The sequence below is a fragment of the Micromesistius poutassou genome (assembly GCF_964030765.1).
Source record: "Micromesistius poutassou genome assembly, chromosome: 15".
Lineage (NCBI taxonomy): Eukaryota > Metazoa > Chordata > Actinopteri > Gadiformes > Gadidae > Micromesistius > Micromesistius poutassou.
Window position 1 is genome coordinate 9,331,012 of NC_140285.1, and position 17,500 is coordinate 9,348,511.

Sequence of the window (17,500 nt, forward strand, 5' to 3'; positions counted from 1 at the left end):
AAAAAGGACACGGTTTCATAAGCACTTTATGACTTTATTGAGAAAGATGGTTTTTGGTATGAGGAGGATTTCAGGGGAAACCCGTCCATGTACTACACTACCACTCCCCCTTGAAGAAAAGAACTGAATCCCACCGTCATTTCTTCAAATGCACTCTTTCTTTTAGTTGAAGGCGTTGTTAGGTTCACACTCCCACCACTGCCTCTGGACCTTGGACTGAGGTTCAGCGTTGGGTTCAGTGCTTGCGTGTTTGTGTTTGGGGTGAGTGATCATGCAGATTGGGGTCCAAGTGGGGTCCACTCTCAGGGACCGTTAAGACAGGATAAAGTACATCCCTGTCACGAATCTGCACACAGAGCCGCTGTTTGATGGGGGTGTGGGTTTAGCTGTGACCTTAGCAATGTTATGAAGAAAAAGAACAAAAGCACACCCACACAAATACATACAAACCTACATACACATCCTCTCTCCGGTGGAAAACAGCTCACAGTTGCTAACTTTAGGCAGTTATTTCCCTCGGGTGTGGTAATCTTTTAAGACACATTCAAGTATTGAGTGTGGAATACTTTACCTAACTAGTTAGAGGTTCGGGTTTCATTAAGAAGGTTTTAAAACAACTCCCGAGGTTGCATATTGCTCTCCCTACGTTATGAGTAGCCGTGTTGCCCACTGAGTTTGTCTGGCGTTGTTTTGTGTTCTATGTTCGATAAGGCCGTGATAGAAACACGTATTTATCCCTGTTCAGCCTGAAGGCTTTCCAGCAGCGAGCAGCGAGGGGATCGCCCAGCTAGATCGTCCCATTTAGAAGAACCATGCTGATAATAGAAGTCTTCAGTCTATGTCACTCTGCCTCTCTCTCTCTCTCTCTCTCTCTCAGGATTTGGACAATTTCCTCTGAAATAGCCTCACTGCTGGGACACACACACACACACACACACACACACACACGAATGCAGCCTAGTGACAGAGAAATCAAGGAGTCAAACTGAAACATAGTGACACCAATTGTATTGGTGTATGGCCAGCCATACACCAACGCGCACACACATACGCTCGTGCGCACACACACACACACACACACAGCTGTGTTATTATCTTGCTAGACGTGTTTCTATGCTGGCTGGCTGATGATGGGCCTCTCTGAGTTTCATCCACCTGTGTGGATGAACCCAGAAAACGTTTGATCTTAACCTCATGCTTACGTGTGTTCTGCCTGATGTTGTCTGTTTAATGGACGGGGGACAACACCTGGGGTGGCAGCGGAATAGCTCCACCAGTCTGGGCCTCACCTGCTTACACTCATCCATATTCAGTCCATGTCCTACTGCTAATCTTCAAATGATAACGAAAAGGAGACATAGAAAATAGAATGATATGGTCACTGTCTACAAAGAGACGAGTGTAGATACGATCCCTTCCCACCCAGGGTATGTCCGGACTGTCTTTCACACACAAGATTATTCCTTGTGGCGACCAATTCAATGGCCGGGACGTGTCGAACAAACCGCACAGCCAAAGCGCTAAGCAAATTCAAAATTACAGAGTATTAACGGATAATACTACTCCTTTTTATATATCAATTATATTAATAACAGTCCTGCATTTTTGCTTTGACACCCACATTCCCAATGTGGAATTAACACAATTAATCCTATTTTATCCAAACAATTGGTGACCTCAAAATCAAATCACTTCGTCAGAGAGACCTATTGAACATGTGATTTTTTTAAGGTTATCACAGCCAAACAATGCTATTATAAAATGTTCTATTATTCACAGTACGAGCCAATCAGAGCTCAGAGCGTCATATCCAGGCTTCTCTGGGACAACAGTGACAGATTAAAGTGCTCATCTGGCAGCAAACCTGTTGGAGCCAGTTTATTATTATTTCTTTTTTTATGGCTTAGACAGATTGAGAGATGACATCATCTTGTTTCTTTGAGCGACACTTCAGGATAATGTGAGTGACAGCCGAGGATGAAAACATTAGGGGGCATTTGATTTGTCTAAACCACCGCCACCACCGGCTTCCTCTATATTCACAAGTCATGATTGTCTTCGCAGAGAGATATAGAAACACACACACACACACACACACACACACGTACACACATACACACATACACACATACACATACATACACACACTTACACACATACGCATATACATACATACATACATACACACACACACACACACACACACACATCCCCATGTACACACACATGCCCCACACACACACACACATACTCACATCCACACAGAAACACACACAGAAACACACGCACATGAAAATTGGCTGCATTTGCAAAGGGGAGAATGCACACAAGAGCTGCACCAGACTTTCAAACACCTGTTTTTCCCGAGAAATATGCCGTGCATCTCCTGCCATTATCGGGTGCCGATAGAGAGGAAATATTGGGCTAGAAATCTAACTCCGACTTCAATGCAATCTGATACGTTTACCCTCAGGGGTCCAGGGCTGCTTTGGATTACTGTGTTTTACTCTGTGTTCTGCTTTCCATTCATCTACCCTTTTTTGAGTCTGACAATTCGAATGCCAGGTTTCTTTGGTGGTGTTAAATTGAACATGAAGGCTGGCATAAATACCTTTTCCTATGCGTGTTTTGTTCATCACGTCGACACAAAAGACGGGACGATGTTTTCGCAGTTCACTGAATAATTCAGATGTGTGTGTTCAGTTTGCAATCATGGCGTTATAATAAACACGGGTTCCATGCATTCTACGTTTTTCAAGACGTGCGTAAGTGTGAACATGGCTAGCATTGTTGTCCACTCATAGTTGACCGCTCGTATCTGCTGTAACGCATAGATCCTGGGCACTCATGTGGATTAAATATAGCATGTCACGACAAACAACGGCCGAATTACTGCCGGCTATTACCTCCAGTGCGTTTAACTCGACCGCAAACCTCCTCCGTTTTTAACGGCCGGCCTGCATCAATGCTGACCACTCTTTGGGTCACTACTGTAGTGGATGCAGGGGAGCATGGGAGATGTTGGGGGGGGTTTGGTGTCCCACACATCCCCACAATATCAAATCCATCATCCCAAGTGCCACCCCGATTCTTATTGGGGTGGCACAATTATCTAGATATTGCTGTTGTGCATGCTGGTAACTACAACTAGCAACACTGCTACACACTGCTACATGGCACTATTGGCACACTTACTTTGGCAGAACTAATGACATGCCCAGCGGCTTCAGCTGCAGATAGACACCAGGATTAACATTGGCCAATTGGCGAAAGGTGGAGATCTGAAGAACTGTCGTGGCTCAGACTTGACACGACTGTAGCGGGATGGGTTTGGCCCCTGGCCGTTGTTGAGTGAGTGCGTGCTGGCAACTGCAGCAAGTGGGAGGGGCCACGCTAAGACAAAAAGATTTTGCAACTTTGTTTCTTAATTCTGCCGAGTAAATGCAAGCAAACAACGGAGGCGCACATCTTCCCCATAGTCACTGTAAATCTGTGATGTGAATATGATATGTTGAGATATTTTGTGTCGGTTGCAGCAGCGCGGCGCAAAGGCTTGGTGTTGTGGTTCTATGCTGGTCCTAGGCCACTCCTACTAAATGAGTCACGACATGCAACTAAGGCCGAGGCTCTTCTACACAGAGATGCTCCCTAAACTATATAGAACGAAAGCGACACTAAAGTAACCAGCTTCATTGTTCCGGCCGACAGGCATGATGAATATATCTTGGGGGGGGGGGGGGATGGTCGTCTGCTCAGCATAGCTGACACTCAGATGGCTGAGGTCTTTGTGAACGAGGGGTGATTATAGACTAGATAATGAGGGCTTTTAATTTCCTCTGATAATCAAGACAATAGACAGCATCTGGGAGTGCCTGGTTCAACACGATGATGATGTTGATGATGATGATGATGATGATGATGATGATGATGATGATGATGATGATGATGATGATGATAGCAGCTGGATACATCCCTCGTTGCTGGTTAAGAGTGTCTATCCGACAACACAATCAGGCCGACAAAATCATTACAGACAATAGACTGAAGTGTATCACTTGCATTGGTTCAGTTATTCATAATTTACCTGGATGCATCTAGATTATTATTATTTGATATTAATGAACTGGACATTTTTTGGGGGGTTTGGGAAGAATCTTTGGGACTATTTCTCTCCAAATAAGTATTGCAGTGAAAACTTGTTTTGTAAATCCTTCATTAATTTGCAGCTCCTTCTGTTCCAGGGAGTCATCCAAAATCAGAACGAGACATGCTTTAGTGCGCACACACACACACACACACACACACACACACACACACACACACACAGCACAGGACAGCTGTGCCCCTAGAGGCGCACATCTGGTCCAATCTGGCAACCCCTCTGCCTCACACACAAAACACAGATGCACACACTATCATCACGCACACACCTGTCAAAACCACCGGTTCTCATTGAGTCTTGCCTACCATCCATCTCTATTTTGTGTTTGCTTTACCAAAAGAAAGAGTGAAATCATTTTAATAATTACTAACCACACCGTTTAAAATCATCATATATTCGTCATATATATCGTCATATATTTGATTCCATTTTACGCTGATAACAATCTTTGACTAAAACAAACTCACGATAAACCCCAGGATGTTAAAATCAACAGACGGCAGGCAGAGTTAATCGCTGACAGATAAAGCAGGAGCCTATCGCCGGCCCCTGTGGTGCGCCTCCCGCCGTGGCTATGCTGGGTACCTATCTGAATGCGATTAAAATGACTGACAGAAGCTATCTGCTCTCCCACCACAGGTTCGCATTTTCCCCTACCTGATTGGCAGAGAGTCCGCCTTCGCTGATAATCTGAAATGGATGGCGTGTGCGAACAAAGGTGGGCTCCTGCAACACTCCTCGCACTGCAATGTTTCAGAGGGAAAAGAGCCTTAGTTTGTTATGTGTTTAGTGTGTGTGTGTGTGTGTGTGTGTGTGTGTGTGTGTGTGTGTGTGTGTGTGCGCGTGTGTGTGTACCACACATACCTTTATGTTGCTGCTAATCAGTATAAGCAAAAGCCAAGATTGACTTCCCACATCGTAGGCAGGGGCTGAACATGAACTTGCATGTTTGTATGTTTGTGTGTGTGTGTGTGTACGTTCATGGTTTACCTCACTACAAATAACATGTTTCTTCCGGTTCTATATTTAGCTCAGACATGGCTGATGGCGACCACCTGACTCAATTGCCTCAGACCGCCCAGTGTCTGTGTCTGTGTGTGTGTATGTGTGTCTGTGTGTGAAAGGACAACAGTAGCCACAATATTACTTGGGACCAATATCAGACAGGTGGCTCTTTTCATTCGGTCCACGTGAGTGTGTGCATATGCATCGGCATTTCAAGACCCACGGTATACTGTGCATCCAGCCCGCCGGAGTCTTACTCATCACATCTCTCTCTGGAGATAGCAACCCTGTCTCTCCCACAGTCTCAGCCAGGCTACATTTACATTCAGATGAAGATTTTTTTCTTTCGGCCAATTCAGGTCAATCTTCGGGAAACCAAAGAATGCTTAAAGCGATGATAAGGTTGAGTGTGAGAAGTTTGAAGTTTGTGTGAAGATGGATTGAACCTAAATGCAGGAAGCTGCTGAGGACCGGTCATTAATACGCATGGTGTCAGCCGGCTGTCCTCCACCGGGCCGCGGGCACAGTGTCGCTGAAGGCAAGAGTCATCCTCTCTCTCTCTCTCTCTATCTCTCTCTCTCTCTCTCTCTCTCTCTCCAGCACCTTTGACTGACTCCAGAAGCTCTGGCTCCATGACTCCACCTGTATGTGTGTCTGTGTCCGTAAACTGTTTGTGTGTGTGTGTGTGTGTGTGTGTGTGTGTGTGTACCTGTGTGTGCGAGAGTGTGTTTGATTCTGAGTGCATGTGTTAATGTGCATTTGTGCTCCGCCCCACATGGTCTACCTGATTGGGTCCTAATAATGGCGTTGGGGTGTATGGCCGGCTAGCCCTGGACCCATGTCCGTGTCTCGAGCTCAGTGACTCTGCCCCTCTCCCCGAAGAGTAAAGGTCATTATCTCGTTGGAAGACAGCTAGGTGTTCTATAGCTCTGATTGTCTGCCTCCTTGACTTCTCTGGAGAAGGTTAGGGCAATTTGCTCTTCTTCTAAGAATGTCACTTTCTCGTATTCTCCTCCTTTCTCACCCAAACTCAATGCCCCTTTTTCTCTCATTTCATTTTTATGTCACTGGACTTCAATTGTGAATTCCCCATGTCGTTCTCTTTCGCTCTCCACTGCACTCGCAGTATATCCTGTCCCCCTGGCAACGACTTCAGCCCTGATAGCAGCGGCATTACAGTCATGGACAAAATGACATTGTGTTCACTCTAAATTGAGCTTCTCTTTCCAATACCTTCCCCATTCTGAGCATCTCCTCGTCTGGCTGGCCCGCTATTGCTCGTTCCTTACTCTGGGAACTCCCGAAAGACACACTCACACGCACCCACGTTCCCTCTCTCGCATGTCATGCCTGCCATTCAACAGCCCATCCGCGCAATTGCTCTGCTTTGCTGCAAGGGAAGCTAAAATGGCTTTTGATGGTGTCTAAGAGATGCGGTTGTTCTGTCGGGGCCGACCGTAATGAATCTGACATTGGGACCGTGTTCCGGAGATTGTGACATTACAGGGGAGCCATCTTAGGCGTGCATGTGCACATGCGTGCGCGCTCACACACACACACACACACACACACACACACACACACACACACACACACACACACACACACACACACACATACACACACACACGTCTTCTGTGTGTGGGGGAATGAATGGAGGACATTGTGATCCAGGGACATACTGTACTTGTTCCCTGCTAAGTGGAGGAGGACTCCACTGCTCTGATATGATGCTATTATATATTATACTGTATATATATATATATATATATATATATAAAATGAAATATGGGTCCTCTCTGACTGCCCCTCGCCTTCTTCTCTGTTCCCTCCGCTGTGTCTTCTTTCTCTTTTTATTTCTATCTGTTTCTCTTTCTCTATCTCTATCTCTCTTGATATATTTATCTATCCATCCATCTTTCTCACCTTATCCGTCTATCCGTCTGTCCGTCCATACGTCGGGCCTCTATCTATCTGTCTTTTCCATGTGTCTGGTCTCTATCCGTCCGTCCGTCTGTCCGTCCTCCACCCCTTTCTTCAGGGTACTTCACCCAGATCTCCACCCTGGCGGACGTGCAGGAGAACGTGATGGAGTACCTCCACGTGCTGAGCCGCCCCAAGGTGATAGACCAGGAACACGACACGGTGTGGACCGAGGCCTACATCGATAACACCGTGAGTGGACAGACCCTCGGACCCACCCGCTCCCTTCTGCCTCATGCAACTGGACACCACCAGTCCTCTCGGCCCCTAGGAATGATGATATCGTATCAATGACGTCACTCTCCCAATGCCTTTTGCAATTCACTGAGAGATTTGTTTTTTTTAAGAAATGTGAATATGGAAATGTGTACAGGAATCTAAGCTGAGCCAATGAATCCTGCCCAAGCAGGAGGTGTAGTGTTGCTTTGTTAGAAATGTGTTAAAGGTTGTGACAGATGGAACCGGTAGGGGTGTGTGTGTGTGTGTGTGTGTGTGTGTGTGTGTGTGTGTGTGTGGAGGGGGGACTATGTAGTGGGAGTAGAACATATTGGGAATCATTGGTGTTTTAGCATCTTCTACACTGTACTTCCTTTGTCACACACACACACACACACACACACGCAACCATGTATACACACAGAAACACACACACACATACACACACAAACACACACTCAGAAAAACACGTACAACCGCACACAGACTCACACATACACAGTTATATGATGAATTGCATCGTCTCTTTCAATAGTATACTAAAAATATCCAATTATCAAATAGTTAAATAAATAATTTATCCGCCTGGCTTAGACAACATCATCCCCAAAAACACCAGAAGGATTGCTACAAATCCATATCATTCTTTGCCATCCATAATCCATAAATCCACTCACAATCCACTTTATTCACACAATGGTCCCTTTTTTGTTGTGATGCCATTGTGTTTGGGCACATAAGAGTCAACGGTCATTTGTTCGCGTTTCTGAATATTGGAGATTAGAAGGGTTTTCAAAATGGAGACAGACAAACACAGGACTCTTCCAGCATCCCGTCTCCACGCGGACCCTTTCGCTCTGTGCTCTGGTTCCCCACACATTCCTCGCTCTCTCTGGTCGCTCTCACTCTTCCTCTCTGTCCCCTGACATTTGTGTTTTTATTTTCCCATTCTTGTGTTCCGCTCCCCCTCGGCATGGATTGATCACAGTAAAGATGTGTGTGCCAACTTGGCCACACAGTGGAAGCTCGAAAAGCGTTGTCTCCTTTAACGGTGCGATCACACATAAACATGTCGCTTATAGCTGAACGGATGTGCGTTTGTGGGCGTATCACAAGGTTTCGGAGCATGTGTCGACAACTGTGCGTGTCTGGTAGAATCCTGAATAATGTTCGGTCATAAGTCACCTGTAAGGCTTTAGTTAATAATAAAATAAAGTATTCATTGACAAAACATTATGAAGCACACTGTATCTAAATGTTTCATAAGTGTTATGTTAAAGGAACTAGGGGTGCACGATAATTATCGGGCCGATAACAGAAAATATACGTCATTCCGATATCATATCATATACCTCATGTATATCATATATCATGACGAATAGTCCCGATAACATAGCCTATATAATTTCAGCAGTGTTGGGAATGTTACTTTAAATATTACTTATAATAAAAGTTACTAGTTACCAGGGAAAGCAGTTTTCACAAGTCAGTTGAAATGAGTAGAACAGACAGGTACTTGTACTCATTGTGAGATGCTTCATTAAATTAGAGTTGCTTACAACGGATGTCGACAAAGTCTTCCCTCCCGGACATAATGTACACTTTACATGCACATTCTTGCCTTTGACCTCAATGAATTTGAAGTAGTGCTTATATCTCCACCTTGAAAATGCCAACTTTTCATTGGCATTGCTCCGGACTCGCCATCTCTGCTGCTTCTTCGAATCTGTTTGGTGTGTGTGTGGTGCGTGGCCTGGCTTGTGTGTAAAAACACTGGCTCCGATTGGCTACCATGAAACATGACTCTGCCTTAGCCAATCATAATCGCTTATCTCGTTGTTAACCCACCCGGTCTCCTCACTAGCAGTATGTGTGTGGAGCCAGGGGTGCGTTCGGATTACGCAGTTTATTCAATCAATTCATAGTAATGCACCGTATTTAACGTTCAGTAACGATAACGGCGTTGTAACGACGGAAACAGTAATTAGTTTGATTACCCTGTTACTGAAAAAATAACGGCGTTACCTACCGCTGTTCTTTTAAACAGCGTTATTCCAAACACTGAATTTCAGTGCCCCGCTCCCGCTATGATAACGCTAAATGATAGGTCTTATCGTTACCCTAAAATTACACATCTTACAATCAATTACAATACATGAGTTCACAACTGCATGCGTATATAGAAACCCTTTTTTAAATTATTATGTTACACCTTTCCTGCTGTCGGCTCCCAGACCATAGTCGAGGAGCACAGGGGAGACGTTACCTCCAGGGTCGATGTTCTTTCGGGGCTAACACCCTTCCCTTTGACCGGCAGTGGGTCTGCTTATAGGTCTGAATATGGTCGGAATGAAGCAGTAGCCGATTATTGACAGGCTGGGTACTTTATTCTTAGTTTCACTAACGTTACAGTACACGTTTGCACAGACACAACCAGACTCGTTCATTACCTCACTAAACTGACACACGCTACCGCTCGCTCTCCTAGCTCGTCCACTCACACACACACACTGCCATTCCCGCGCACACACATACGCTACACTTATTATTGACAACAGTTAGCTGAACATTATAGAGTCCCGGCCTTCCACTCCCTGTTTTCTAAACTACATTTGTCCCAGTGTTTGTTAGATGTGAAATGAAGCAGAAAAATACGCTCTCTTTCTCCGGTAACGCAGTTGTTCGCAACGCCTTTCTTCTTCGTCGTTTCTTCTATTTGTCTGTAACTCATGCTCCAATCTTTCATTGATCGATGCGGATGTTGTGGATGCAACGGAATATATGATGCATCGCTGCAGCAACATTTAAGATGATCCAGTGAGTTCTGCCCATCTGCCTCTGTGCTGTCTGCGGTCAGACCACACCTGAGTGACAGGGGCCGTCCTCAATTCTACGTCATATCCCGCCCCTTGCAAGCCCGCCCCCCTAAACCCCCCGTTGATTCTACTGATGTCTGAGCGACACCGATGTCCGCATATCGGGCATCAAGTGTGAATAAAAACCCAAAGGTTTTTGGGTTTGTTCATAGTATTAATGTCATAATCTTAGGTGATGACATGATCATATATATGTATATGTCTGTGTGTTATCGGTTATCGGTATCGGCCTTTAGGAGCTGAAAGTTATCGGTATCGGTTAAAAGAAAAAGTTATCGTGCATCCCTAAAAGGAACCCTTTTTTAGCCTACCAGCCAATCTAGTGGACTGAACCCACTGGTAGGCTGAACTATCCATCATACATCTTAGTGGTCCAGTCGAGTGGACCACTTGTGATTTCACTAGAGAGTTGATTTTCACATGGTTGATTAGCCTTGTAATGGCTAATCAACATCAAGCCTGGTGGTAAAATGGGTGTCCTTTATTATAGCATGTATTAATCATCTACAAATGTATGTTTGGTTAATAATAAGTTAATCATGCACTAAAGGCTTATAGATGTATGTTTTGTTAATGACTAGTTACAAATGGCTTATGACTAAACATTATTATAGTGTTAAATGCATTGTTCTTAATGTCTTGTTTACTTTTGTATTGTCGTGAATGTAAATGCATTAGGTTGAAATCTATATAAATTATTTAACAAAAACACAATATTCAAGTGGGAACTTGTGAAGGCAACTGTTTACCCAGCAAACCCCTCAACCTCAGAGCAACAACAACAAACAAGATTACTATATTGCTTAAATATTAACATCATACATTGTATACTCAAGTTAATGTAAGGGGAATTGGAACAAAACACACAAATAGCCGACACGTCATTCAAGTGAAACGCCACACGTCTACACCAGCTTATTGACACGCTTTGTCCCTTCCCCCCCTCCTTCCTTTTTTCCTCTTTCTTTCTGTTTCGGTTGAATCTGATCCCTGTAGCTCCCACAGGCACAGAAGGTAAACTCCTGTCTGTAGTCGTTGTGTTGCTTTGTTTACATGTGTTTACATGTGTTTACAGCGTGACGCGTCTCCATCTCCATTTGAACTCTCTTTGTTGAAAAATGGAATGAAGCCATGCTGTTTCCACCGTGACTTGTTGTTCTTTTTGTTTGACCAGATTAATAATTGTTATTATTTCTGCTTTATCGCCTTCTGATGTCATCCGTGGCTGCCTTGATTTCATGTTTCTGTTTTTAATTGTACACACGTGACTCACGCTGTCATTCACCAGTCACTTTTTGCACAGCAGTGGAAATAAGTGCAGATAAGTGGACACTTAGAAACATGGACATGTGCACTCTCATAACGTCAAAGATCTGTATATATTAACTTACACACACGCACACACGCATACAGACACACACACATGAATACACAGACATATACACACACACACGCACACATACATAAACACATGCCAACAGACAATCACACACACACACCCACACACACGCACAAACTCTCTCTCCCACACGCTCAAGGGTGCACACACACACACACACACACACACATGCTGATTTGAGCACAGAGTGATGCATTGTCGGTGTTCCGTTGGTCTTGCTTTGACAGTTCCTCAAATGTTGGCAGTGTGATCATGCGTGAAAATGTGTGGTTGCGATTTGTTCATTTCCTATGTCATTTTTCAGTGTGGAAACCAAATCGCCTTTATCATGCTCTTTTTGCTGAAATTCTCGATCATAAAGTCTTTCCTCCCTCTCTCGGGCCATGACACCAATAGCCTGGAATGACACACTTGGATGATGTGTGTTGGTTCTTCATTGATCTCAGAGGTATATGAATCAATGGTAGGCTGGGATGAGGACGCGTCCTAAGCAGCCCTATAATGATAACAGTGATGAAAAACAGTGCTTTGCAGCACCATCAACATCAGCAGAGCCCTTGCATTCCCATCAGACAGCTGGAAAACCATATGTCAGGCGTAGCGTTGTTAATGGGATGGAGCCTACAGGGTCGGCATTACTGTCTCTGTTGCTCAGCATCCACTTAGTGCAGATGTAGCCTGAATGGTAGCCATCGCAAGTAACCTGCGTTCTCACTCACAAAACACGCAAGACTCCTCAGGCATCAAAACAGAGTCATTTTAAATATAAACACTGCCTTTGATGGACACTTTGTCTTTTTTAATAGAGATAATGCTGAGCCTGAATATTTGGGTATTCAGTCGTTCGTTCTGTAGGAGTTCAATTTCAATTCAGGATTCAAAAGGAAAAAAATGAAAAAAAGTAATGATTCAATAAAAAAGAAGACAGGTACTTATTGCAAACCACAGGTAGAAGGTTAGGTTAGCACAGAGATTAAAAAAATAAATATCTACGGGTGCAAGAGGTCATCCATAAGTCTGAGATACCCTCACGTCAACCCTTCAGTTAGGCAGCTTCAGAGGTAACGGAATTGTGTACTCAAATATGACATTATTCAAATACGTACTTCGGTAGCACTTTGCCACCGGCCGTCCAGTGGGAGAATCTGCAAGACCGTCAGAGACAGACTATGAGCAAACCGCTTGTAGTAATAATAATATTTATGAAATGTTAGGCTTCTCCGCAGTAGCTTTACGTGGGGACGCCCCCCTCGTCAGCCAGGTTTTTTGTTAGATGGCGAGCCTGTCCTGACATGCCATGTTTTTTGCACGATGTTCAACCACCTTTTTGCTTTCTGATGATTGGAGGAAGTCTGTGTGAGGATGTATGTCTTTGAAAACCAGGCTACATCGTAACCCTGCCTTGACCCAGTCAGACTCGAACCAATGAGGGGATCTGAAAGCCACTGACGTCCAGCAGCAACCTGATATTGTCATTTGCTTTTTGCAATTAAAATAACACTGTCAAATTCAAACGAAAAATGATCAGTTATTAAAAATATGATTCTGCAGCAGTGGTCTCCGCTAGCTCTGATTCAGGCGAGGAAAGATACACAGGAATTTCTCTTTTTTTCAACAAAAGAATGTACATTTGTTTGGGAAACCCAATGATTATTTGGGGCCTGAAATTATGTATTTGGGCCAGCCCTGCCTTTCTTCACACAGTCATGGGGACATTGCGATTCAAATTGACTGATCATAAATAACTGTTCGGGATTAATGAATGGTACTGCTATGATGTCTTTATGAAGCACTTAGCCAGTGAACTCATTTGGGGATTCTGGTCTATTATAATGTCCTATTGATACAGGTTTAAATAGCAATGACTGTCAAATTAATTTACATTTCCCACCACAATGATAAGACAAAAAAAAAAAATTTGAAAGGTATTCAATTGCTTTCAAAATGCAAAAGTGAATGTGAAAAGGAGCAGTGTGCCATTGCTCCTCTGGACCAGTTTAAACTGCCCAACCGACCAAGTCAGACGGGGATAAAAAAGATACTTGAGACAACGGCAAACTCATCCTTGAGCTTGTTAGCTCAGTGCAAAGTTATTTTACAGTGACATTATTTTACATTTGTCTATCTTTTTAGCCACGTTTTCTGTTGTGAGTTGTGAACAGCGAGTTATTCCAGGGCGACAGCCTGCAGTTGTGACGCTATATTTAGCCTGTCCTCTTATGAATGACTTTGAATGCCTACTCAGCCAATATATTTTTTTAAGTGTTTCCAACAAAACAAAAAGCTTTCCTCAAACGGAGCACTTAAGTATTACCATAAAGAGATGGACAAAATGAGATAGTGTTTTGACACACTTATCCTTGTTCTTAATTAAACCTGAATCTCTACTTGGAAGGGGGGAATTTTGCTGGTTGGATTATTTAATTGCCCAGAGTTTACATATGATGTCATAGTTAATTGTAGCACTCATGGTTGATTGCCGCGCCGGGGGGGGCGGGAGCACACTGTGTGTGTGTGTGTGTGTGTGTGTGTGTCTCCTCCCTCCCCCCTCTCCCCCGCACCATGTCCTCCCCTGACTCCTCCCTCCCCCCCCACCATGTCCTCCCCTGACTCCTCCCTCCCCCCTCTCCCCTCCACCATGTCATCCTCTGACTCCTCCACCCCCCCTCTCCCCCATTACACCACGTCCTCCCCTGACTCCTCCCTCCCCCCTCTCCCCCGCACCATGTCCTCCCCTGACTCCTCCCTCCCCCCTCTCCCCGCACCATGTCCTCCCCTGACTCCTCCACCCCCCCTCTCCCTCATTACACCACGTCCTTTGCTGACTCTTTCCCCCACTCCTCCCCCTTCCATCTCTGTACCCCCCCCACCCCCCTTCCCTCCCCCAACACGCACACCCTCACTGCCCCAGCAACATCTCGTCTCATTCTGTTTTCTACAGTAAAAAAAGTAACAAATCCTCTCCCCTCTTCCCGGCCCCCTCCCCTGTGTGTTCTCTTGTTCTCCCCCCTCCTCCCCTCCTCCACTGCTCCGTCTTATCGTATCCTTTCTCTCCCTCCCGCTTCCTTACCGTCATCCATCATCCCGTGGCACTTTTGGCTTGGTTTCCCGCTCTGTCGGGGTGAAATGACACTTGTCGGGGGTGGAGGAGAGAGGAAAAGTTCTGGGTACACCGCATCTATATTTGACTTTTCTTTGGCAAATTAAAAGGGAAGAAGATTTTAAAGTTCAGAGGCAGGGAACCTCTTTTGTGGGGGACATATTCTCCCAGTGTATGGAGGGCCGTGTCCAATGATGTGGACGCTGTACGTTCTCGTACGGACCGGGAACGATTAGACCTTAGGCGGATAAAATAAACATTAAGAGGGCGCAAGCTCGGCATGTGACAGCCGTACGCATATAGATTAGTGTTTAGTCGCGACTCTTCCTAGACAGCACCGCTGCCTCTTCCGTCACGTCCGCATCTCAAGGGCTTATTTACACCTCCCTCCTTGTAGGAGTCTGTCCCACTTGTTCCCCAAGGGTGGCTTCGGCTTCACAAACACAGCAGAATCAGCAGAAAAGCTGGCTCGCCCAGGGAAACAGGGTCGTGGGGGCCATGGGCGGACGATTCGTCAAAGCAACCCAGATTATGAGGTGTCCTATGGGGGACCAGACAAAAGGGCGCGTGTGTCCGTGTGTCAGAGTATGTGGTCCCTTGTAGCTCAACCCTACAATGGGGATGTAACTTCTGTGAGTGCGTGTGTGAGGTGGTGCGTGTGTGTGTGTGTGTGTGTATGTGTGTGTGTTGGCTTTGCAGCGCTAGTACATTGTGTATCGGTTCTCAGTTGCACTCCCTGTCTTTTTGGGTTATTTTGCTGACGTGGACAAAAAAAAGCAAAGACTGTAGTTAATGATGATCCATGCTCCAACAAGGCCAATGTTTGCACATTCATATTCAGTAGAAGATCACAAATCCCTCGGGTTAGTGGGGGGAAGACACATTGTGTTAGTTTGACTGAGTTTGAACTTGTCTGTCTCTGTCTGGAGTTACAGTAAGGATTTGAATTTGTCTGTATTTTGTTACTGTGGAGGCTGAAATGAGAATATACACACAAGAAAACAATGACAAAAATATGCACAAACATACATACAGTTGTATATATTCACCCAACACACACACACAGACACACACACACACACACACACACACACACACACACAAAAACACAGCAACACAGCGCACACCCATCCTCCCATGAAAACATGCATCTTCGCCAACAAACACACACCCACAGCCAACATCAAATGGACATAAGCACCTCGGCCCAGAGTGCATTCAAGCGGATCTAACAAGGGTTCCAGTGGACAGAAGATTAAGTTCTGCTCAATCCTCGGTCAGCCTGGGGCGTACACCTCATGATATACGATCCAATAGCCCTGGCACTGGAAATAGGCTCTATATTTTATTTTTAGACAAGGTCCTGTTTCTTTGTCCCGTCCGTTGATCGATTCCGGTTGCCAGCAGCCCAGCGTGGTGTTGTTATAATGGCTGTACTTAGGTGTGCTTCTTCTCCCTTTTGAAGTCCCAATACTGCATCCTGGATGGCTATTACCAGCTTTCCAGAGCCCAGGTCCTCCGTCCTCGTCTCCAACCAGCATTTTGCTGTCAATACTTGTTATTACTGGTGGTGGGGAGGGGCGGGGGGAGAGACAGCGAGGGGGGAGTTCAAGGAGATAGTTGTCAAAAGTGAGTCCAAAAGTCTGTCTGTGTATGCTTCTGTGTGTGAATGTGTTTGTGTAACAGGCTGTTCCTCAAGGTACCAGACTGCGGCAGTAGTGTAGGGCTTTCATCTCCAATAGATCATCAGCCCATCTTCAGAAGAGAAAATGCAGCCGCTTGAAAGATAAATATCATAATTATTCCGGCAGTCTTAACGGAAGGAAGTTGCATGTGCTAAACCACGAGCCCTGCCGTTGGATAAGCTTATTACTGCAAACATCAAAGGCAGACTGAGACTGAACACGTTTAAAGGCAGATAATTAACATGAATAAAACATACAGGGAGGGAGGGGAGTTTTGTCAATCCCCTCTGGAAGATATTGGGGCCTAGAAGCTCAGCCATGACCACTATCTTAAAGGACATGTTCTGCCACCTCAAAGATAAAGCCTCACTTCCTGTGTCAACAGAAGGGCATTAAGGTATATATAGATGCACCTTCATGTTTGATATAGAAGTAACTTTATGAGTGCTCCCTCTCTCTCTCTCTCTCTCTCTCTCTCTCTCTCTCTCTCTCTCTCTCTCAGATGGAGGATGGTCGGGACCCAGTGTTGATGACCACCGTGGCGATGCCAGTCTTCAGTACCAAGAACGAAACGGTTGGTACACTAAAAGAGCAACTGGCATGTTGCAAAGCAAAAAGTTCATCATGATAATAATAACATATAATAACAAATAAAAGCTGTTAAATCGATTTGCTATATGCTTTCCCGTCTTAATTAACCCGAGAGGCTGACCTGCAGGTTTCTCTTCTGTGGTTTCTCTTCTTCAGGTCAACATTATCGCTACAGCACATCCATATTCCAGTATTGTATTTACTTATTAGCATGCATTGTTTTCATTGCCTTATTGTATGTATTTCTGCTATCGCCCTGTATATTTGTGTGTTAATAGAAAAACCGAGGCATTCTGCTGGGAGTGGTAGGAACCGATGTGCCTGTGTCCGAGCTTCTAAAGACCATCCCCAAATATAAGGTACACACCAAGGCCTAAGAATGTAAGGAATACACCACTGCTTTGGCATACATTATTTTCCAATAATGGTACAACCAAGAGTGGTTGATTCCACTTTTACGACATTACACAACTTTGATTGATC

At 44.9% G+C, this 17,500-nt stretch overlaps 1 protein-coding gene across 1 annotated transcript in view; it reads left to right on the forward strand.

The window, feature by feature from the left end:
* LOC311359788 (voltage-dependent calcium channel subunit alpha-2/delta-3-like) overlaps positions 1-17,500 on the forward strand; it is a gene marked incomplete at both ends in the record, with an annotated part of 99,079 nt that overhangs the window by 45,435 nt on the left and 36,144 nt on the right. The window contains 5 exons of the mRNA XM_084479827.1: positions 4,802-4,880; positions 7,209-7,342; positions 11,239-11,256; positions 16,929-17,000; positions 17,296-17,376. Coding sequence (XP_084335953.1) covers positions 4,802-4,880; positions 7,209-7,342; positions 11,239-11,256; positions 16,929-17,000; positions 17,296-17,376 — 384 coding nt within the window. The remainder of the gene's footprint in view (positions 1-4,801; positions 4,881-7,208; positions 7,343-11,238; positions 11,257-16,928; positions 17,001-17,295; positions 17,377-17,500) is intronic.